Source organism: Hordeum vulgare, chromosome 7H (assembly GCF_904849725.1).
Source record: "Hordeum vulgare subsp. vulgare chromosome 7H, MorexV3_pseudomolecules_assembly, whole genome shotgun sequence".
NCBI classification, from domain to species: domain Eukaryota; kingdom Viridiplantae; phylum Streptophyta; class Magnoliopsida; order Poales; family Poaceae; genus Hordeum; species Hordeum vulgare.
Genome location: NC_058524.1, coordinates 26,778,145 through 26,801,996, shown reverse-complemented (window position 1 = coordinate 26,801,996; position 23,852 = coordinate 26,778,145). Strand labels below are relative to the sequence as shown.

The 23,852-nt window shown below is 46.5% G+C and overlaps 3 protein-coding genes and 1 non-coding gene across 6 annotated transcripts; 2 read left to right on the top strand and 2 right to left on the bottom strand.

Annotated features, from left to right (window-relative positions):
• The first annotated feature begins 423 nt into the window (after window positions 1-423).
• Window positions 424-1,772, top strand: LOC123407779 (1-aminocyclopropane-1-carboxylate oxidase homolog 1-like). The gene has a single exon (XM_045100994.1). The coding sequence runs from the start codon at window positions 533-535 to the stop codon at window positions 1,664-1,666; it is 1,134 nt and encodes a 377-aa protein (XP_044956929.1). The 5' UTR covers window positions 424-532; the 3' UTR covers window positions 1,667-1,772.
• A 198-nt stretch (window positions 1,773-1,970) lies between these two features.
• LOC123407777 (carboxypeptidase SOL1) lies at window positions 1,971-8,668 on the bottom strand. Of its 3 annotated transcripts, XM_045100991.1 has the most exons (15): window positions 8,462-8,668; window positions 7,824-7,887; window positions 7,629-7,724; window positions 7,102-7,132; window positions 6,961-7,017; window positions 6,408-6,503; window positions 5,878-6,000; window positions 5,666-5,770; window positions 4,581-4,627; window positions 3,860-3,985; window positions 3,639-3,741; window positions 3,474-3,536; window positions 3,042-3,125; window positions 2,802-2,865; window positions 1,971-2,589 (listed from the first exon to the last, which is right to left on the bottom strand). In XM_045100991.1, exons 1-15 carry the CDS (start codon window positions 8,571-8,573, stop codon window positions 2,276-2,278), a joined length of 1,485 nt encoding a protein of 494 aa, XP_044956926.1. In that variant the 5' UTR covers window positions 8,574-8,668; the 3' UTR covers window positions 1,971-2,275. The 3 variants fall into 3 exon arrangements, with proteins under 3 accessions (XP_044956926.1, XP_044956927.1, XP_044956928.1); XM_045100992.1 differs by lacking the exons at window positions 7,824-7,887; window positions 8,462-8,668 and having other exon boundaries at window positions 7,102-7,155; window positions 7,629-7,717; XM_045100993.1 differs by lacking the exons at window positions 6,408-6,503; window positions 6,961-7,017; window positions 7,102-7,132; ... (1 more) ...; window positions 7,824-7,887; window positions 8,462-8,668 and having other exon boundaries at window positions 5,666-5,738; window positions 5,878-5,945.
• Window positions 8,669-8,770: 102 nt separating this feature from the next.
• Window positions 8,771-8,841, top strand: TRNAG-GCC. Its single transcript has one exon. It is a non-coding gene; the product is annotated as a tRNA-Gly (tRNA).
• A 1,160-nt stretch (window positions 8,842-10,001) lies between these two features.
• On the bottom strand, window positions 10,002-22,045 carry LOC123408661 (translation factor GUF1 homolog, mitochondrial). Its single transcript, XM_045101719.1, has 12 exons — window positions 21,654-22,045; window positions 20,218-20,965; window positions 19,899-20,055; window positions 19,723-19,777; window positions 13,575-13,642; window positions 13,395-13,499; window positions 13,239-13,310; window positions 13,048-13,161; window positions 12,393-12,533; window positions 11,771-11,830; window positions 10,660-10,875; window positions 10,002-10,575 (listed from the first exon to the last, which is right to left on the bottom strand). Exons 1-11 carry the CDS (start codon window positions 21,963-21,965, stop codon window positions 10,701-10,703), a joined length of 2,007 nt encoding a protein of 668 aa, XP_044957654.1. The 5' UTR covers window positions 21,966-22,045; the 3' UTR covers window positions 10,002-10,575; window positions 10,660-10,700.
• Window positions 22,046-23,852: the final 1,807 nt, after the last annotated feature.

Genomic DNA, 23,852 nt, shown 5'->3' with positions numbered 1-23,852 from the left:
GTGGGACAGTCAGAGATAACTAATGATTTAGCCTTCTATTCTGTACTTAACACTATATTCTGTATCCAGTGCGGTCAACTGTCCCGCCGAGCCAGGGGCTTTTCTGAAAAAAAAGACAACGGGCACGCCTCTCCAGTGGCTGACAAGGGGTCCCACGCCACGCTGTCAAGCCTAGTCAGCAGCGAATCCGTAGACAAACGTGTTTCGCACCGTATTTGAACCAAATTGCCAAATTTTAGCACTTATTACGTGTATTTTACAAGTTGAGGCACCAAACTAAACATCCAGGGCAAGTTTAGGCACCAGTGATATTACCTTAAAAAAAAGACACGGTCTCTAACATTGTTAAAAAAGTTAGATCATGAAATATTTTTTATACAAAAATTATTTTATATTATTGTTTAGGCTTAACATCAGAACAGTGATTTCGGCCCACACCGCCCCAGCCTGTCGTACGTGCGTGTATATCCGGACACCCCAGCGCCGACGACCTACCAACTGCCAGCCACGCTACGCTCCATTCTCCGGCGACATGTCCACCACCACTACCGCATCCACGGCCGTCCACGAGCGGCGCCGGGCGCTCCAGGCGTTCGACGACACCAAGGCGGGCGTCAAGGGCCTGGTCGATGCTGGCGTCACCGCCGTCCCGGCCATCTTCCACCACCCGCCGGACTCCCTCCCCCTCGACGCGTCTCCTCGGCCTCGTCACGAGCACCGGTTCACCATCCCGGTCATCGACCTCGCCGGCCTCGTGACGCCGCAGGGGCGAGCCTCGGTGGTCGGCGCGGTGAGGGCGGCCGCGGAGACGGTGGGCTTCTTCCAGGTGGTGAACCACGGCGTGCCGGAGGCGACCACGTCCGGGATGCTCGCGGCGGTGCGGCGCTTCCACGAGGAGCCGGCCGAGGCCAGGGCGCCCTACTACAGCCGGGACCACGGCCGGCGCGTCAGGTACGCCAGCAACTTCGACCTGTTCCAGTCACCGGCGGCCAACTGGCGCGACAGCGTCTACATCGACATGGCGCCGGACGCGCCTCCGGCGCCCGAGGAGATCCCGCCGGCGCTCCGGGACGTCGCGCCGGAGTACGCTGCGCTGGCGCGGCGGCTGTACCACGAGCTGCTCGGGCTGCTGTCGGAGGCGATGGGCCTCCGCCCCGGGCACCTGGAGGAGGACGCCGCGTGCACGGACGGGCTCAACCTCGCCGCCCACTACTACCCGGCGTGCCCGGAGCCGCGCCTGACCATGGGCACCACCAAGCACTCCGACCCCAGCTTCCTCACCGTGCTGCTCCAGGACGCCATCGGCGGCCTCCAGGTGCTCGTCGACAACCTCGAGGAGGACGGCGAGTCTTCTGTCTGGGTGGATGTGCCGGCGGTGGCGGGGGCGCTGGTGGTGAACGTCGGCGACTACCTGCAGCTCGTGTCCAACGACAGGTTCAAGAGCGTGGAGCACCGGGTGGTGGCCAACGGCGCGGGGCCCCGGGTGTCGGTGGCCTGCTTCTTCCGGACGTACGGCGCCGCCGCGTCCACGAGGGTGCTGCGGCCGATCGTCGCCGGAGGTGAAGGAGGCGCGCGGTACAGGGGCGCGACGGTGGAGGAGCTGCTCCGGCACTACCGGGCCAAGGGCCTCGACGGCACCTCCGCGCTCCACCACTTCAGGCTCTGAATGAATCTCGTCGAAACTACTCTACTTTTGTCTCGTGTTAGTTTGTGATCGGAAATCATGCATATTTGGATTTGTATCCTATGTATATTTAAGTTCTCTTTTCTAATTGGCGAATTGTGGATTCCCTCGTGGGTTAATTGGTCATACTTTTTGGACTAGGGATACCACTGTCCTCATAACAATTCAACCATAGGATGGTTCATGGTTAATTGGGCATTGGATCGATGTAGATTTCATGAAAATCAGTCATGATTTTCTTCCCAGAACTGCTGATATAACATCGCACAAATATAGTGCACCGTAAAATATAACATCCCTCGTCAGTGGACACCTTCCATATTATTTGCATGATGATTGATGATGAGACCACAAAACTAAGATACTCGGTCTGCGTCACTGATCCACTCTATCCATCTTCATATCTGTAATTTTGTATCCACTTAACTCGCACGAATTCAGTAAAAACACATAATATCTCCAGCTAAGACTATGCAAAACTTCCATGGCACATTTTACGGCCACGATCTAATCCAACTTGCGTACAACAGATCATAAAGGCGGCGATTATGCTACATAGCAGCCCTAGAACAGACAGATTATTCATCTCAGTCACACGGCAACAGGCCGTTTCGGCGGTGGGTGACGATGAGCCGCGAGCCTCAATGCCATTCTCCTCCTGAAGAGCAGGTAAAGCGCCAGCAGGAAGAACAGGGCCAGGAGATACAGCCAGAGGTAAGCTTCCCGGAGGAGGAAAGGCTTGCCGGTGTTGCTGTTGTCATTGCAACTGCAGCCGCAGTCATTGCGGAGCGGCTTGGTTCGCCTGACAGCTCCGTCTGGGTCCAAGATGAAGTCCAGATTCGTGGCTTCGCGCCCCAGCATGACACGTGTTCTTTTCGGTCTGTAGCCTTCCATCGACGCCACAACTGACAGTAACGAAAGAAAGTCCATTTGATGTTATAGCAATGGATCGGAAGCTCTTATGTATCCAAGAGTTCCGAGTGAAAAATGAAGAATGAAGAGGAGAAACATCCTGTTCTTAGAATTCCACATCCATGTTTATGTATGTATGCAGGCGATCTAACCGTATATGTGTACGATGATGATGTTTTGGATAGAAGGAACATACAAAGCCTACCTTCATAGCTCTGACCAGGTGCAAGAATCCTATGGTAATCGCCAAAAGATCCGCTAGCATTTATCTATGATCAAGCATGGGGCAAGTATTAGGATCTCTCAAATGATAAAACCGGAAATCTCTAGAACAAATTTACCCATTCATCCATAAGGCCACAAAATAATCAATTTGCATCTAGGATCCAAATATCACTTACATATACCTCCCTCGATATAGGTTAAGGTTGCCAAATAATCTCACCTTTGAATCAATTCCCTTCACCATGAGTGAGCCTGGTATAGGACGGCCAGTATCTGCAGCAAATATCCTTCCATGAACTCCTGTCTGAAACAAGAGTTAATATGGTGCACGCAGTGATAAACATTGCTATGTCTTGAAGAAAATGAACAGCAGGGAGCAAAACCCAAAGGAACAACTTTGATAACACCGGAAGGTACTATTTCAGAAGGGACAGAGAATGAAATGGCGACATGGTGCCTCAACCCAGACCCTGCTACAAACATAGTGACTGAAGAACCCTGTGCCTCAACCCAGGCCCTGCTACAAACATAGTGACTGAAGAACCCTGTGCCTCAACCCATATACTAACTGACCATTTCACTTCAAATAGGTCGAGGTTATTAATTCTTTCTGGTGCATAACCATAGGAATCGAACACTAGAAACATCTTACCTTTACAAGGCTTGCCACAAGATTGAGCATGCTCATCTTATTTTGCTTCCATATGACAAGAAGCTGTAGCAGAAGATTATACAGAATATCAGAACAAAAACATGTCTACCAAATGGTCTACAGCAGCAGCAGCAGCAGCACAAGCGTAACAAGATGCAAAAGTACCTCAGATGCTTTTGGCCATTTTACATCACTAATTTCAAGGGTTAACTCAAAGCAGCCTCCATGTATATAGTTCCAGTCTTGCATGCCGCCATAAATTGGATACCTGCAACACAAACCATAAATTGCTGCTATGTTAGGTTTCAAAAGTAGCAACACTCACTGGAATGTTAATACATCGAAAGTTTGATATGGTGTAGCAAAGCGATATTTTGTTTCCTTACCAGAGCGCTCCATTTGTAATGCCTCCTTCGAATTCCTTGCTCAAAGACATGTTATAGTGCGATTGACTATACAGTGACGCCATGTACCTGAATGTCTTGTCATCTGGACATCCATAATACTGTTTTCTGTAAGCAAGACAATCTATGTGAGAATGCTTAAGTCTGAAACCAAGCAAGTTTGTGGTCCTAAAGACTATATGTGAATGAAAAATAGCAAAACAAATGCAGTAACTGCTATACTGAACAAAAACTCAGGCAAAAATATTGCATTACAAGATAACATTGTATGACATTAAAATCTAAGGGTTCCGACACCGACACTTGCGATATATTGATTAACAGCCCATTATTTGCACGACTCTGTTGATCAGCTGCTCATAAAACTTTAGCTGTGTGCTGCTTATCTATCTTGATGGTCTTATAATAAATAAGAAAAAGTACATCTAACAAATCTATGGGGCATCAAGAGAATGCTTCCGTTTAACAAGCATGGGTGACCACATGCAATCCAACCTCTGCATAAACCACTTGCAAACATTAAAATTTCAGTATTAGCAATGACTCAAGGAGGCAAACATAAGATATGAGTGTACATCATTTGAGGAGGATAATCCTTGGTTAAAATCTTATTGATGTATCTTAGTAAGATATAGAGAAACAGGACACACAAAAGTACTAGCAGGGGATCTTGAAACTGAATGTAAGTTACAAAAGTGGCTACCTTGTATCTCTAGATCCATCCCATGGATAATTTGCAACAAGAGCACCCTGCAAAACTCAAATCAGGTGGCAATAGATGGCAATCAGTCAATCAGGAGCTAATTGGTAATGACTAAAGAACTATATACTAGAATAATCTATATATCAGAATAATGTCCATGAAACAAAGAAGGGTCATCTGAAAATGAAAAAAAAAAAGGTGAATTCCTAGTGTTGGACCTTCAACAATTAATCCTGAAAATGGATAGATGGTAGAGTGGTATACAAATGGCTCTTTTCTTTTACATAGTACATCTTAATCTTACATATTGTAATTCGTATCGTCCTATTTGTGAACATCACCTTTCTAGTATTAAAAACTGAAAAAAATCTTCTACAATCTGCCATTGTTGTTATTTTTCTTCCTTTAAACCAATTATGTTGGCACTTCAAGATCAAATGGAAGTGCACCAGAGGTGCCCACAGGAATTACTAGGTTAAAAAAAATAGTTCTAGAATTACAGGGTCTGACCTGATCCAAAACATCGACTTTTGGAAATTAATACTCCCTCCGTCCCAAAATTCTTGTCTTAGGTTTGTCTAGAAATGAATGTATCTAAATACTAAAACGTGACTAGATACATTTATATCTAAGACAAGAATTTTGGGACGGAGGGAATAGTATACTCCAAACAAGAAAATACTTCACCACATAGCAGATGGAGAAGAAATAAGACTAAATATAACAATATCAAATCCATCAATTGCAGCGCAAATATGATTTGCTTATGCATTTTCTGTGAGAGAGGTGATAAATTGAGCAAAAAGTGATTAGAAGCAAAGTTAACAAGTGACCACAACCACTCCATATAGCAGGCTGAGAATAAAAAAGATACACAACAATAGGCTTGTTCTGGATATGACTTTTTGGGGCACACAAAATTTGGGGCATTTTCATAAGCAGAACACGACAGTAACCCCGAAATAGAAACAGAGATGTGGCCCACTACTTGACGAAGTAGCCTTGACCATAGAAACATAACTGGGCGATTGAAACACTTAACTAATCAAATAATTTCACAAACAGGGTTGGGGAAGAATAATTACCCCATGCAAACTAGCAGAGGCTGTGAAGTGTTCTTGCTTTATCCAGTTCATAATAGCTCTAGTTTCAGGTTGCCGGTGCTTAATATCATCATTGTTGGGGAAAAACTGCCAGTAAAAAATGACAATTTAAGTTGAATGACTCCAAGAAAAAGGTAAAGTGCAAACGGGGTTATAGAATCTTCCATAAAGAAATTAATGCATCGAGTATGTACTTGGTCAGGAAAGTCCCTGTTGAGATCAACATTGTTTGCATTACCACGCCTTCTAAGAGCAAATCCATCTGGATTCATTGATGGAAGTATATGAAGGTGTGTGTTCTCCACAATAAGAGCTGCCTACAAAATTAATTTAACAGCTAAGTTCTGAGCACAGCATATTAGTATCAATTTCCATAGAACTGGTGGAAATATTTTGGAGTAAGTTTACAGAACAGCTTTGTTCAGATAAAAAAGGTGAGCACATTATCTCCAATGTTGAAAAATATGTTGGACATTACATGATCCATTGCAATGCAACCAGAACAACGTAATTCGCAGCATGTTGCAGAATCTAAACTTTGTTCCATAAATTAATTAATTTCTACTGTTGTTAGGTAATAGGTACTACGTTTCCTTTTCATGTCATGTAACAAAGAACTCAAAATACTATAGATTGTTTATCACATAACCAAATTGTAAGTGGCTGGCCAGTCAAAAGCTCCATGGCTAAGCAAAGAGCCTGTAGCGACTAGGGAACCGCATACCAAAGGATCCTTCAGGTAGTTATCACACAGCCAATACGCAAGTTGCATAAGGACCTCTCTTCCAACAGGCTCATCACCATGGACATTCCCAATAAACTGCAAATTTCCAAAACAAAAGCTACATCAAAATGGCAACATAGATAGCTCTTACTTATATTATACTAAGGACTGAAATAAAAGAGTTCAAGCAAGTTAGCTGAATTAGTGCCAGCATAACCTTTTAAGCTAGTTTCTACAGGAAAATCATGTTCTTTGGATTTTGGATGTGATTCCATTACAGCATAGTTAACTCTTATCGACATGGGAAAAGGGGGTAATCCCATGAAAACTCACAAAGAAGAAGAAAGTAACAGTTATAGTGTCAAGGAAGTCATTCTAAATACGAAAAAAAAAAAGAATCCCGTTGCTGTTGAGTCACAGCTGTTCTTTCAGAGCACCGGAGATAAAAGGAATGATAAAACAAGATGGTCATCAGGTGGTTCAAATTATAGAACACTTCCTTGCAAAATTTTATAAGAACAACCCACTTCTTAAGGATAAAGAAATCACAAACCTTGAATGCTGGTTCAGCTTCTCTTTGCCCAGGCTTGTCTGATATTTCAATGGCCCACTACAAAAGCAATCAGAAAACTTATCCAGTATACAATTTTGACACCGAATAAAGCACTAAAGCTATCATCGTTAAGTTACATACCAATGGGGAACCATTTACACTCTTCCCGATGCTGATAACAGGTTTGTGTAATCCCTCAAAGAGAGAAGAAAGAATAGGTAAGTGAAGTTTGGATATATGAGCACAATGGAGATCTATCAGACTGGAGAATACAGTTGTACACATTAAATTGATTATCCTAGGCAGAAGATTAAGTTATCCACACATAGTACTTCCGAAGCTTGCTGCTCAAAAGCCAGGTAACTAGGGACTGCAATCCAGAATTACACATATAATTACACACACAGTTTATGAATGGACTTAGGTTTATAGAAGTAAGAATGAAGAAAAAAAAAACTAGTACTATTAATTTTTGGCCTTCACATTAACTTTTACATTAATTATCTATCAGTGTAATTATGAACTATTGAACCCCATTGTGATCAGCGGTGCATTTTAATTCTATTGCATACCTACCACAGTTGGATATCAACCAAACTAAAGATATGGTCGAGAAACTCTAAGCACACTCATCATCAGCAGGTAGCAAAGTATTATACATCATATACCTGTATGTCCTGGAGATATTAGCACAGCGCCTCCCAAAGTCCTGTATAGCACTCTCAAGCTCAAAGTTGCTCATATATCCGCGAACCATTTCTTCCCTAAAGTTGCCGGAAAAGCCATTGCAGACACGTTACGGCAAGCATTCCCACGCAATAAAAACATGAATAGAAAGTGAGATCTCCGGTCACGGAACGTACGTGATCTCGGGCTGATCCTGAAGGAGACTGCGCGAGGACGACCCATGTTTCCTATCGGCGATGCCTGGTTCACAACAACAGAAGACTGATTGGGTAAAGACCATGTGGTAGAAAGTGCACGCGGAGCTTATGAAGAACGAATAGAGAACCATTTTTCTGCGTGTGGGGCTGAATTAAGTCTGTGCCCGGAAAGCGGCAGATCGACATGCCATCTTGGCCGATATTCCTCGGCAGCATCTTAGGGATCTAGTAACTTAAGATGCGCCTACTTATGACAGCGGGGTTTCCATTTTACTGGCCAAATCCCAAACGTGTGGGTGTCCTCGTGACCACGCACTCAGCATCGGCCGCCGAGATATAAGGCCGTCGTCATGCATCCAAGGTGCTCTTGCTCCTCGTACCTAACGCCATTCCCAAATCCGTGCAGGTTGTGCCGAAAACGAAACTGAACCCCAGGCACATCCGCACTGGCTAGCTAGGCTCTTGAGTAACGGCAGCGAAGCCTACCGAATCCGCGCAAACCAAGCGAGCTGCCGGATCCTCGTCCCACCAAGCTAGCTACTCGTCATTGCAGAGCAGAGACGCCGCAAAAGGTAAAGGACGGGGGGGGGGGGGGGGGGGGGGGGGGGGAGCGGAACCTGGCGACGGGTCGAGGCCGCCCCTCGCGGCGGCTTGCGTGGGGAGCGAGGCGAAGGCGCGGAGGAGGAGGACGGCGACGAGGAGGAGGGGGCGGAGGCGCGGGATCGCCATGGCCGCCCTCTGCGGGAGGGGGGGGGCTGGGTGGGGGGGGGGGGTGGGGGGGTGGCGTGAGCCTTTTACGTTTGACTCGCCCCCCACCTGCGCCGGTGGTGGTGGAGTCGGAGTGGATGCGATTGCTGATTGCACATAAGGGCAACGTGTTTCGGGATGTCTGATAAGTAGCTTTGAACCTCGACTGAATCATGGAAGCACCAGTGGTCTAGTGGTAGAATAGTACCCTGCCACGGTACAGACCCGGGTTCGATTCCCGGCTGGTGCATATTTGTTTTTGGAAAAAAATCCCCTTTGTGCTGCTTTTTTTTTTTCTTTTAAGATAGTGGTCTTTTTGGCTGATTGTCAATGGCTACAACTTTCTTGGCACTCACTCCCTCTCTTTTACATCACCAGCTTATGAATGAAACATTAGATCATCTACAGCCCGGACCCCTTATAACCCGTCTTAAACGCCCGGTCGCTTATCACAAAAAGTCGACTTAGTTGGGTCCCTCAAACGCTCGGACTGACCGACACCTCTCACATCCAACCTAAATATGGGATCAATATATAGGAGTCGGGGCACGTCCGCAACATCGGCCTAACGGCGGGACCCTGCGCGGACTCGTCCCAAAACCCGACGGTCCGACAGATGCCTCGACCGTTGCCGCGGTGTGAACATCGCGTGGTATCGCTCCGGTTCCTCGCCCGAGAGCATAGCCGACTATTTTAAGCCGGCTAACGTCCACCAGTCCTAGCACATCCACCTCCTCCCTTCCGTCGTCGCCACCCGAGCCCGTCAGCCATGCCCCACTTACACGATCCAGCATCGTCTCTGGCTCCTTGAGCAGGTCCGGATCAAATATGAAAAATTATGAACGAGTAAATTTAAGACGTGACCAGTCAATATCCATGAACGCGTGGACGCGTCCATAAACGTTTGAAGGACCGGATTTGCAAGTTAGATGCTCTTACCGCCTTACCGGAGTGTTCCTTGACTTTCTTTCTCAAGGAGATGGATGCTCTTTCTACTACTCTGATTTCCTGTAGACATGTTTGTGTTAGAGCAGGGATCGATGCTTAGGCTCATCCGCACCCCCGCTGAAAAAAAAATGATCATGAAATTTAAAATGCATCTAAAAAATATTATCTACCATGCAAAAAAAAAGGATGTTTTTGAATTTATTTTGTATTTTTTATGAAACTTTTCTTGACCAGGTGCGCACGAGCATGGACAAAAATTGGATCACTGAATTCATCTAATTTTTTTTAAATGAATTGTATTTTTTATTTTGTTAGATACATCCGTATCTAAACAAATATAAGACAAATAATATGGATCGGATTGAGTAACATTCTTCAAAACAAAACAAACTGCTTCTATCTTTGCAGACAAGATCTATTCAGCGATGCCGCATCATTCGACAAAAATAGAAGCACGGAAAATGCACCCCTAAACTTGGGAGGGCAACCCCACTTGTTCCATATTATTGCATTTCCAGAAAGATACAAAGGAGAACTATAGGAAACCTCAAAAAGTAAAAAAGAAAAACGTAGAGCTATAGGTAGAGCTATAGGAACGATCTCCGTAATAAAAAAGAACAAAGTATGAGTATGATCTAAGCCACTGTTTTGCCGTGCACAGAAGTTTCAATAAACACAAACTGTTAGCAGCATTGTTTGCTGGTCTGCTTCCAAAAAAACTGTGCAGTAAAGCACGGCACCAGGCGTGTGATCGCACCAACAATGAACCAGCCGGCGATGCCACACGTTATCCATTTCTCACTCGGGGTCAGCGTGTGGTGGTGAAGGTTCTTCTGTGCCAGGGTCCAGGGTGTGTATGTTCTAGACACAATTAAAACAAAAAGCGCCACCGAAGGTGAAACTTCTCGCGGTGAACTAAGCACTTCTGGACCAATGTTTCACCATTGGCTCCAGCACAACAATGGCAAAGGCGCAACCCGCAAAATGGTAGAGTACACTCTTCGACAGTACGTACCCACTTAACTAGGATGAAGACCTGCGACGCGACAGAAGATGTGTGAGGCCAGATTAACTCTGGAAAGCGGAGGCACGGCATGTGGAACAACGTACAGAAACTTACCTTCCAGGTACACTGAGGCTACAATGCTAAAATACGGCTGTTTACTTTGAACTGGAGACCTTGAGTAGCTCGTGGAATGCCTCTTGGGGAATATCGACGGATCCAACACGTTTCATGCGCTTCTTCCCTTCCTTCTGCTTCTCTAGCAGCTTCTTTTTGCGGGTGATATCACCACCATAGCACTTGGCCAGAACGTTCTTTCTCATTGCTGACAGACTGGAAATGACACAAGACGACATGTTCACTTATGTGCTTGTCAAATGCGCATGTTTTTACTTTAAAAAATAAAAGAGTACTCCAGCTAAGTGAACCTGATACCGAACAAAATATTTTCATGTAACTGAATAATGCTATGGGCAGTTAAACATAAATTAGGACTGGATGACTAACTAGTACTCCAAGCTAAAAATAAACTGGGGAGTCCTAACAAGCTAACTGGACCTCTTTCACATGTTTCATGACCAAAATACGGAATAGGATGAGACACTGAACCATGGGACTGATGCACAAAGGCTGATTGGTCATGATATACAAGCAGATCTTTTTAGGTCAACGAAAAGGTTAAGATGGAACCATTATCAAGTCAGACAAAGAACTCAATGAAAACCATAGTTAAAAAAGGTGAGTGCACGTAGGCTCTAGGCGATAGCAAAACGCCTAGTGCTTAAGTGCGCTTCATCTGCGCATAAGCGTGCGCTTTGGTCAGAAAGCACAAGACAGTGGCAAGACGCACAATTATCGTCTACTGCTTTTTTTAACTACTATGATGCAAACTATAAAAGAAAAAACAAACCCACTTCCCATGACACTAAATTCTAAGGAACAGCTGATGCTCCAATGAACATACTCATTCAGGCAAACTACAAGCCTGAAATTGAATGGATAAATCCGACTTTGCTCCGAACTGAATATGCATTTCATGTTAATAACTATATACTTATTCACAGAAAAGTTCAATTCTTAAATAGCTATAGATGCACTTGCAAATATTGTGAAGTACATACAAATGTTAACTTCGAACCACTTCGAATGAACACAAATCTTCAACAAAAATCGTGTAAGTAATGATGTAGTAGTATTCAAGAAAACTAAAGCAGAACTAATATCTTACGTTTCCCTTGCAATAACCTTTGAACCAATTGCTGCTTGTATAGTGATCTCAAACATTTGCCTGCACAATGGAGACCAAAGAGTACAAAATGAACTTAAATGGAAAGAGTGGCGAAAGGAAATAAAGTGTCCCCAATCGACACAAGAATATATATTTTTGTTGCAGCAGCATTTTCCCCAATACCGATTTTCTGCTTCACAATCCTCTTTTCCAATGTAACTACATTTCCTTTCCAATTGTAATTTATAAGTCATGGGAATGCTCAGAAACAATCCAGTCAAAGTCTCAAAGAGCACTGGCCAGTGACCATCATTGGGCATACATGACAAAAAATACAAATTTTCACACTGCAATGATTTTTTACTCAGTAGACCAGAAAAAAGTAATACAGCAAGTCTAGTGTTGTGCATTCAGAGAAGTTATGACGATTGCTTTAGCTAATTACTGAAATTGAACACAAGCATTACTTAAGGAGACAAAGTTCAAGTTCAAATTTTACCCAATGATTAGACAGATGTAGGATCTACATCCGCCAAGCTCATGATTTTCTATGTAAATCCTATAGGCATAGACTTATTCATTTTACCCATCAGAGACCCAAAACAAGGAGCATAATGGATACCTTTCTATAAATTTCTTGAGCTTATCCACTAATTCTCTTCCAACCTTCTGAGCTTTTTGGTTATGGATTATAGTGGCCATAGCATCAACAGGCTGGCCGTTAAGTAGAATATCCATCTTAACAAGATCAGATTTTTGATACCTGTTGAAGTGAACTGAAGTAAGTTAGTGTGACAAGAACCAGAAATAGTGATACGAAGCAGTGGCTTTTTTTTTCCTTTTCCGTCATAGAAGAAATTCATATGTGCTACTTGAATAGTCATCTCACATTCAATGTAAATAATTTGTACACCACTTAGCTAATTAATCCAGTGAGTGAAAACAGTTTAAGTCATTTAATGACTCGAACAGTTACTAGTCAAATAGTCACCGGGAGATGTTCCCTGAAACACAAGATGTCTAAAGCAAAAATTTGTTCTCGTTGGTACTTAGTAGGCTGGATTAGAGACTATTCATAAGCAAGGCCAACAACTTTCAAGAAACAAAGGGGATATAAAATATTCAACGGAAAAGAATGACCAGAGCACAGGAACTCAATGAGCAGCAACCTTACGACGATATTCATATTCGTTTTCATCTCAAAATCTCTAAAAATGACAAAAACAGTAGTGTAACCAGATCTTATCTGATTTTTTAAAATTGAAAATGGTACATACTCAGAATCTTCATAGTCAAAAGTAGCATAGCCAGATGTTATGCTTTTCAACTCATTGTAGAAGTCCACAATGATCTCCCTCAAAGGTAATCGGTACTTCAATAAAGCTCTATTACTGCATCAAACATAGCCACGATGAGCAAAAACAAAAAACATTTACTTCAAAAATGTGATTTCGGGGGAAACAATTACGCATCAATGAATGTATATTCTTGCTGTTCGCCCCTCCTTTCCGAACAAAGCATAATTACAGGCCCAACATACCTAAAAGAAATGGTTGATCATCATCAAACTCTTTCTAATTGTAAATGGAGCAGAAAAACTAATGAGAAAGGAAGCAGATCTTACTCACTAGGAATAATAATTGTTGCAATGACTGTTGGCTCCCAGCAGGCCGTTATACGTTTTCCAGCATTGAAAGACAAGGCCGCAGGGTTCTCAATTTGCACTTTGCTGAACAAAACAATCAAGCTCAGATATCCTAGCAGAGAACAAGTATAATATCATTGATTCATTGCAAATGCTCACCTTTCATCACCATATTCAAAGATATATGGTACTGTTGGTATCGTGGATATGACTTGAGCTCCATATTCCTGTAAAAAATGTAGTGCCAAATTAAATCTCACGACTGCTGACTTCCCGTAGTAATAGTTTCATCAGATGATGCAAGAACACTGCCACCATCCTTTTGCCATCAATTTCTCGGTGAGAGCAGAAGTGCATGCACATGGTCCAATTGAGTAAAAAAGGCTCCATTATTGAATCGTGACATAGGTGGATACATATTGCAAACTTAAGTGGGTGTATAATTATGCAAACTAAATTCTTCCGAATCCTAAATCCACACAACAAAAATGATAACAATTCCTCTTCCAAGGGTGAAGGGACCACAAAACCTTCGGGGTGTTAATTACTAAATATGAGGTACAGTATCATGCAAACTGAACACTAGAATCACTGAAAGGTATTCACTACTTTTCCTAACAAACGATTTTTTCTTAATATACACATGGCTGCTGATGCACTAACAAATTACCTCTTTTGGCTGGTATTATATACAATGCACTGAAAACAGGTCTACTGGACCTCATATTATGCCGTATACTCATGCTGGGTACTCTCACCAGTTACAAGTAGGTAAACAGGTGTAGTAGGTATAACAGGCCAATTAATCAGTATAATCAGCCATAATAGGCTTAACTGGACTCTTCCAGTGATAGGGATGCAAATTTTCCTACGAGAGTATACTGACCCATTTTGGGTGTCCGAAAGAACTCGTGGTGGTATTTGTGGACTTAAACCCCATGTGTTCATTTCTTCAGACTGTCACTAAGTTAGACGTTTTTCCCTTCCGTTTTAGCTGCAAATAACAGCTAGTTAGCTGAGTAGATAGGTTAGTTAGGCTAGCTTGTTTTTCTCCCGTAGAAGGGGTCTACCGCCCGCATCAACTGGATCGTGGGATGGCGCGATCGTGGTGGTTGTGGCGGGCGTTTTGCTCGGGCCGTTGGTGGCTCCAGGTCATTTTGTAACTGAATAAGAGTAGAAGGAATATACAGAAAAGGATGCATGTTGTCCGCATCGCAAAAAAAAAAACCTCTCGAGCTCCTGTGATCGTGTGTGTGTGATCCTGATCGGTGGTGAGAGTGCGAGAGAGTGAGTTGATCAGATCGGTGCTTACAATTGGCATCAGAGCCTCATCAGCCTCGGGACCATGGCCGGCAGTGAGGAGCGCAGGAGGGCCGCCGCCGCCGACGGGTCCAGGACGCCGTCGCCCAGGCGCGGGCGTACTCTGACGCGTTCACCCATGGAGAGGCGCGGACGCGCTAGGCGCGGGCAGGAGATCGCCGCGCCGGTAGTGCAGAGGCGGGAGGTAGCCCTGCCGACGGTCTTCCCCACCCTAACTCGGAGCAACTACGGCGACTGGTCACTCCTCATGCGAGCGATCCTGCAGAGACGCGGGCTATGGGACGCCGTCACCACAGGAACAACGGACTTCCACGACGACCGCATGGCGCTGGAGGCAGTCCTCCGGGCGGTGCCGCCAGAGATGCTCGCCGTTCTCTCCACCAAGGAGACGGCGAGGGAAGCCTGGGACGCCGTCAAGACCATGCGGATGGGCTCGGCCGCTGTGCGCGAGGCCATGGCGCAGAGCCTCCGCCGGGAATTCGAGGACATCCGCTTCAAACCCGGTGAGAACGACGACGACTTCGCCATGCGACTCACTGGACTTGTGAACAACCTCTCGATCCACGGCGACCCTGTCGGAGATGGGCGCGTCGTGCGCAAGTTCCTTCGCGTTGTGCCTCGCAGGTATGCCCAGGTCGCGCTCTCCATTGAGACCCTGGTCGACCTCGACACCCTGACGATGGAAGAGCTCACTGGCCGTCTCAAGGTGACGGAGGATCGCTTCGATCGCGATGGCGATGGCGAAGGCGGCGCCCACCTCCTGCTGACCATGGAGGAGTGGCGCGCACGTGAAAAGGGCCTGGCCGCTAACGGCGCTAACGGCAGCAACTCGTCTGGCCCACCAGGGCGCGGGCGAGGACGGGGCCGTGGGCGCGGTCGTGGCGGTGGCCGCGGCGGGAGAGGCAAGTATCCTGCCGGCACGGAGTCTGGCGGCGCAAAGGGAGCTGACGCAGACCACGACAAGTGCCACTACTGTGGGATCCCTGGCCACTGGGCCCGCGATTGCCGCAAGAAGAAACACGAGGAGGACCAGGCTCTCCTCGCCCAGGGACAAGCAGGAGAGGACGACGATCCCGGCCTGCTGATGATCGAGCAGGTCTCCCTGACCGCGACCACCTCCGAACCACCCATCGTGACGGGTCACGAGATGATTCTCCTCAACGAGTCGCGCGCCCGGGCGGAGTTGCGACGCTCCCCCGACGATGTGGATGCAGCCTCGTATCTTGATACAGGCGCGTCGAACCACATGACCGGAGACGAGGCGGCCTTCTCCGAGCTGGACAAGGGCATCCGCGGTTCAGTCAAGTTCGGGGACGGCTCGCTCGTGCCGATCCATGGGCGAGGGACTGTCCTCTTCTCCACAACCGTAGAGGAACACCGTGCACTCACCAACGTGTACTGGATACCACGGCTGAGGAGCAACATCGTCTCCATCGGCCAGCTTGATGAGAGCAGCTGCCCCACGCACGTCGAAGCCGGGGTCATGACGGTGCGCGATCGACAGAATCGTCTCCTGGCCAGAGTACCTCGCTCCCGCAACCGACTCTACATCGCACGACTGCGGCTCGCCGCCCCTGTCTGCCTCGCCGCGCACGCCGACGAGGAGGCATGGCGCTGGCACGCGCGCTTCGGTCATCAACACTTCGACGGCCTCGAGAGGCTGACGCGACAGGGCATGGTGAAGGGGATGCCCCTGATCCACCACATCGAGCAAGTGTGCGACGCCTGTCTGGTCGGGAAGCAGCGGAGAGCCCCCTTTCCCCAGCAAGCCAAGTACCGTGCGGTCGAGCTCCTCGAGCTGGTGCACGGTGACCTCTGCGGCCCCATCTCACCGCCCACACCGGGCGGGAAGCGCTACTTCCTGCTGCTCATTGATGACCACAGCAAATTCATGTGGCTGTACCTGCTTCGGAGCAAGGACGAGGCAGCGGAGACAATCCAAAACTTCCAGGCGCACGCGGAGCGCGAGACGGGACGGAAGCTCAAGACGTTTCGCTCCGATCGCGGCGGGGTGTTCAACTCGGCAGAGTTCAGCTCACACCTAGCTGAGCTTGGAGTGCAACGACACCTCACTGCACCATACACCCCACAGCAGAACGGCGTAGTAGAGAGGCGGAATTAGACCGTCGTCGGGACGGCCAGATGCATGCTCAAGGGGATGGGAGTGCCACCGCAGTTCTGGGGCGAGGCCGTGACGACGGTCGTCTTCGTGCTCAACAGAGCATATTCCAGGAGCGTCGCGGGGAAGACTCCGTTCGAAGCCTGGCACGGCAGGAAGCCCTCCGTCGACTTCTTGCGCGTGTTCGGCTGTGTGGCACACGCCAAGGAAACACGGCCACATCTGTCGAAGCTTGAAGACAGGAGCAAGGCTATGGTGCTGCTCGGCTATGAACCTGGGAGCAAAGCCTACCGCCTCTACGACCCCGTGGGCAAGCGCGTCCACGTCTCTCGTGACGTCGTGTTCGACGAGACACGAGCATGGGAGTGGGAGAAGAAGGAGGCTACGGCAACCGACGCTGGTTTCGTCATCGAGACACTTGCACCCCTTGCAAGTGCCGGCTCGTCTACATCACCGGAAGCGGCTCCCTGTGGCACCACTGCACCTCCCTCTGCCGAGGAAGTTCCCGCACCAGCAGGGACAGAAGAAGACGGTGTTGTTGCGCTAGCTAGAGACCCCAACGTCGCGACTGGGAGCACGGCTGGCGTAGCAGAAGAGCGTGCACCCCCTGCGTGCACCAGGGCCAACCCTGCGCCGCTGCATCCGATGAGGACACGAGGAAGAGACGGCATCTTCCTCCCCAACCCTCGCTACATGAGTACGCCGGAGAAAGCAGCGCGAAGCGGGCTGCTGGCTGGACTGGAGGAACCTAGCGGGGCTGACGCTGACATCGACAATGATGAACTCATGGACGAGCTGCACCTGGCACTTGGGGAAGAACCTGGCTCCTTCCAAGAAGCAGAAACTGAGGCATGCTGGCGACAGGCGATGTTGGAGGAGATGAAATCCGTCGAGGCGAACCATACTTGGGATCTCGTCGATCCACCTGTTGGGCATCGTCCTATCGGCCTCAAGTGGGTGTTTAAGGTCAAGAAGGACGCCAATGGAGAAGTTGTGAAGCACAAAGCAAGGCTGGTGGCGAAGGGATATGTACAGAAGCATGGCGTGGATTATGATGAGGTGTTTGCGCCTGTGGCTAGGCTCGAGTCTGTCCGCCTCCTGCTCGCTCTGGCCGCTCGAGCCGGATGGACGGTGCACCACATGGACGTGAAATCGGCCTTCCTCAACGGCGATCTGGAGGAAGAGGTTTACGTCGCTCAGCCACCAGGCTTCACTGTCGCCGGCAAGGACACCAAGGTGCTCAAGCTCAGGAAAGCACTGTATGGGCTGAAACAAGCCCCTCGCGCCTAGAACGCCAAGCTAGACTCAAGCCTGGCCTCACTAGGGTTCGCAAGGTGCCCCTCGGAGCACGCTGTCTATGCCAGAGGGACTGCGAGCTCTCGTCTGGTGGTCGGCGTCTACGTCGACGATCTAATCATCACGGGAACCGACGAAGAAGAGATCGCGGGATTCAAGAAGGAGATGCAGACACTCTTCAACATGAGCGACCTGGGACGGCTCCACTACTACCTCGGGATCGAGGTGAGGCAGCACGGCGGCGGCATCGATCTCGGCCAGGCTGCGTACGCTGCCAAGATCCTCCACAAGGCAGACATGACGGGGTGCAATCCTTGTCACATGCCCATGGAGCCGAGGTTCAAGCTCAGCAAGGTGAGCACGGCGAGGCCAGTGGATGCTACAGAATACCGGAGCATCGTAGGCATGCTTCGCTACCTCGTCCACACCAGGCCGGACCTAGCATTCTCCGTCGGGTATGTGTCGCGGTTTATGCAGGAGCCGACGACAGAGCACATGACGGCGGTGAAGCACATCCTGCGCTATGTTGCTGGAACCTTGCATTGGGGAGTGCACTACACCCGCGGTGACCACGGAGCTCCACTGATCGGCTACAGCGACAGTGATCTGGGGGGCGACGTGGACAGTCGTAGGAGCACCACCGGAGTTGTGTTCTTCCTGGGAAGCAATCCGGTAAGCTGGCAGTCACAGAAGCAGAGAGTAGTGGCTCTCTCTTCGTGTGAATCAGAATACATGGCGGCCACCACTGCCGCCTGTCAGGGAATTTGGCTGGCTCGGTTGCTGGGAGAAATCAAGGACGAAGAACAGAAGGCCGCCGTGCTCAACGTCGACAACAAATCAGCTATCTCACTAAGTAAGAACCCTGTCTTCCATGATCGCAGCAAGCATATAGAAATCAGGTATCACTTTATTCAGGGGTGCGTGGAGGATGGGAAGATTCAGATCGAGTTCGTTCGATCCGAAGAGCAACTTGCTGATGTGCTGACCAAGGCATTGGGACGAGTTAAACTTCAGGAGCAGTGAGCAAAGATCGGGATGGTAAAGCTCAACGAAGCACACAGGGTTTAGGGAGTGATTGTGGACTTAAACCCCATGTGTTCGTTTCTTTAGACTGTCAGTAAGTTAGACGTTTTTCCCTTCCGTTTTAGCTGCAAATAACAGCTAGTTAGCTGAGTAGATAGGTTAGTTAGGCTAGCTTGTTTTTCTCCCGTAGAAGGGGTCTACCGCCCGCATCAACTGGATCGTGGGATGGCGCGATCGTGGTGGTTGTGGCGGGCGTTTTGCTCGGGCCGTTGGTGGCTCTAGGTCATTTTGTAACTGAATAAGAGTAGAAGGAATATACAGAAAAGGATGCATGTTGTCCACATCGCAAAAAAAAAACCTCTCGAGCTCCTGTGATCGTGTGTGTGTGATCCTGATCGGTGGTGAGAGTGCGAGAGAGTGAGTTGATCAGACCGGTGCTTACAGTATTAATTAAGTGCAAAGCTGTTTAAAGCTGTGTACAGTAATACTTATAATTACATGTCACCAATAAACTGACAATTGCTTGCAAAAGTAATAGCAAAACTATACTTGTTCAAGCCGTTGATGAAACACATCCATGTGCAGCAATCCTAGGAAACCACATCTGAAAAGATACACATGACACAAACTCTTGTACGGATCAATAATGAATTGAGGCATGTGGACACTTGATAGCATGTGATCAATCGGAGGGGAGTATACTGAGCATGCAGAAAAGCTTATACCTGAAGCCCATACCAAGTGCAGTGCTTGTCTCTTTTGTAACGGACACGCTGGCATCATTACATGTTAGCTTCTCAATTGCATGGCTAAGAGCCTCAAAGTCAGAACCATCAGCTGGGTATACACCAGAGAAGACCATGTGTCTCACAGGCTTGAAACCTAAATGACTATTTTACATGATGTCACATAATACCACAAAAGAAAAACTAAGAAAAAATGCAGGTAGAACTGTCAATAAATCAAATGCGGTGTTCCCAGGGCCCAACTATTAAATTAATCAGATGATAAAAAATGATTTCAGGAGGGTCTAGAATCCCATACCAGGAAGTGGTTCAACGATAGTCTTAGCCTGATGAAGAGTATCACCAATCCGTGCCTCTTTAGTTGAACGCATTCCAGTTATAACATATCCAACTTGTCCAGTGTAAAGCACTCCGGTAGGGGTAAGCTCAGGATGCATAATGCCAACATCAAAGACTTCATATGTGCGACCAGTCGCAGCTGATGAAATCTTATCTCCCTTACGCATCGCACCATCAACAATAGCAACATGACATATCACCCCTTTGTATTCATCGTAGTACGAATCTAAGAGCAGCATTCGTACAGGTGAATCACAATTCCCAGGTGGGCAAGGTATACGCTCGATAACAGCAGGTAACACCTGGCTAAGGCCTTGACCAGTTTTGGCAGAAGTGAGCAGAGCTTCACTTGGATCAATGTCAAATAACCTCTTCAACTGGGCCTTCACATTATCTGGATCAGCAGTAGGCTGATCAATCTTGTTAATGACAGGAATAATGCTAAGGTTTGACTCAAATGCAAGGTAAAAATTTGCAATTGTTTGTGCCTGTACACCTTGGGCTGCATCAACTACTAAAAGAGCACCCTGACATGCTGCTAGGGACCTGGAGACCTCATAGCTGAAATCCACATGACCTGGAGTATCAATTAGGTTAAGCAAATAGCTTGAAGTATCTGTCCCATTGGACTCGGGAGTTTCCACTGTATGCTTGTAGAACATAGTCGCGGTTTGGGCTTTGACGGTGATGCCCCTTTCTTTCTCTACCTGTTGATACCAGATACAAATGTTGCAATAAAGGGCTCAAAGTATAAAACTACACAGCAGGGATTTATCCACCTCTGGAACAGGAGGAACTATAGGAAAATGGGAATATTTAAGAAACAGGGTAAGTCAACAGTGAAGGTATGTCATTCATGCTAATCCTAATATTACTATCTGGAAATAAGTAATGACATAAATGAGGAAGCCTAAAGAGAAACCAACTGCCCTCGACCATTTTGCAATTTAGAATGAAGAATTCCCAGTGTATAATTTTATGAAACTACATACATTTACCAAACTCCGCTAACCCTTGCATATCCCAATGTACTGATAAAGAAATGGTAATAATCTTCTTATAACTTATTATTAGCACATACGGTAGGTTAAATTAGTTGTTACCATACAGAATTTTTTTATGGTTTCGTTGCCTTGTCTGCTATCCCTGTATGTCCCAATTAATGTAAGTCTGTTATCTCTGACGCGTTTACTAACACTTGAAAGGAAAATCATCCTTCTATCAAAGTCATGACACTGCTGGTACTGCAGTTCTGCCATGTACGGACTTCAATCAAAATTACGAATGCATCGTTGCAATATGTTTCCTCATCCAGTGAAATTAAGTAATGGAAGAACCAACATTTCAACTGAATTGGCCGTGTTGCGAGAAAGGGGGGAGATTTTGGCGTCGCACCTGCAGCTTGTCGAGGTACTGAGCCCCGTGGCCCTTCTGGATGGTGCCGGTGAGCTCCAGCAGCCGGTCGGCGAGCGTGGACTTGCCGTGGTCGACGTGCGCGATGATGGAGAAGTTCCGGACCCGCTCCGGCGGGTACTGCCCCAGCTCCGACGCCGACACGCCGGGGCGGGGGCGGTGCTCCGGCGACGCCTGGGAGGACAGGAGGCGCTCGGGCAGCACGATAGCCCGGGAGAGGGCAGCGGAGGGGGCGTTGGCCAGCGCGCGGACGGCGCTGCGGGCGGCCCGCCGGAGCGCGGCGGCGCCGGCCATGCGGAACCGCGGGGCGGCGCGGCGCGGCGGGGGCTAGGGTTCTGAGAGGGATTTTGGCGAGAGGGGCTTTGACGGGTGGAGTAGGTGGAAGCGGTGTATGGACTATGGACCAGAAAATGTTTGTGCAGCTGTTAGGTGGGCCAGTTTGCACTTTGCAGCACTCCTGCACACAACATTCTACAAAGAGCTACCGCCTTTTTTATTCCACTAGTAAGCTTTCACGTGCAACGCACTTTTTGATTGACATCAAATAATTTTCACAATAATTATGTAACATTCACGTATGTTTTTATCTTACATACTTCATTACCAATCATATTGCCCGGATGGAAAATAACTATGTCCATGGATAAATGAAATATACGCATGCAAAAAATTTAAGATGAATGAATTCATATACCCTAGACATGAAGTCAATGTCCTAGATGGGCCATTTATCTTAGATGGTGAACTTTTTAAATAATACCATTGTTATGACATTACCGCTCAAAAAAGTTATGACATTAATTGATCATGTAAATATATAAAAGTTCTGAAGTGTACGAAATATTTATGAGTATATATATGATATATTACCAATCAAACTTGATATATGTAACAATATATTTATAAGGGAGAAAGTAAAACAAAAAATTATACTCAAGAATTTGCAATGTTTTCTGAAACAAAGGAACCAAATTGCCCCGCGATTGGAGCATCTGAAATATGGATGAGTGCTTGCCATTTCGATGAAGTCCCTCGGCCCAATGAAAGCCTGAAGAGATATACTAAGTAAAATGTTTAAAAAATCACTACCGTAAATTAATACCCGAAGTTTTCACTCAATCCAAATGAATATTGTATTTATGTAACTCTTAGATTTAATTCGCGCATCCATGCAAGTATATCTAATGAATGAGAACTTCACTCTACAAACTGGACATAAGAGATTATGTGTTGATTAATACAATCAATTTTTTTCTATAAAGGTACAACAAGGAGCAATGACATTGCAAACAAGGCGTCACATCCATTCAGCTTAAAAGGTTTTCACGCATATTAGGCAAAAAATGTCAAAAAAAATGTTCATGCTTCCAAATTTGTTCACGATTTTCCAAAATTGTTCTCGGTTTCAAAATTTATTCTCAAGATTCAACAAATGTTCGTGCTTTAAAAATGTGTTCGCATTTTCAAATTTGTTCTCTGTTTTAAAAATTATTCCAAATTGTTCGGGACTTTTCAAAATTGTTCTCCGTTTCAAAATTTTATTCTTAAGATTCAAAAAATGTTCGTGCCTTAAAAAACTGTTCGCGCTTCCAAATTTGTTTAGGATTTTTCAAAATTGTTCTCGGCTTCATTTTTTTGTTACATTGACATTTGTATGTCTAATTCACTAATTAATCTCCATAGATATGATGCCTACATTCCTAACTGCATTATCTACCTGAGGCATGGACAATCATGGTCAAGGTTCTATGACTACGACATCCAATTAATTTATCGACTAATGAACTTATTCGTGCTGACATGATTTTGGCAGATAATAAGCTACGCTTTTATTGATGTGCGATTTGAATACTACTCGATATCTTTGACTTAATGATACACTAATGCCATGTAATTTAAATGTTATTCCATATATTACACCTTGCATTTTCCTAATATATAATTTGTGCATAGAGCAATACAATTCATGCTTCTATCAGAAATAAATTGGTCAGCAAGTTCAAGTCAACGTTAAAAGAAAGCTCCATCTACATATCAAAGACCTTCACAGTTTGCTGGTACGGCAAGTATCATCCTTTGAAGAAAAATCTGGAAATATTTTTCCTTTCCGATACAACTTGAACGAAGTTGTGAAATAATCGTGTAACTTTGTAGACTATTACTTTTAGTTTGCCGATAGTG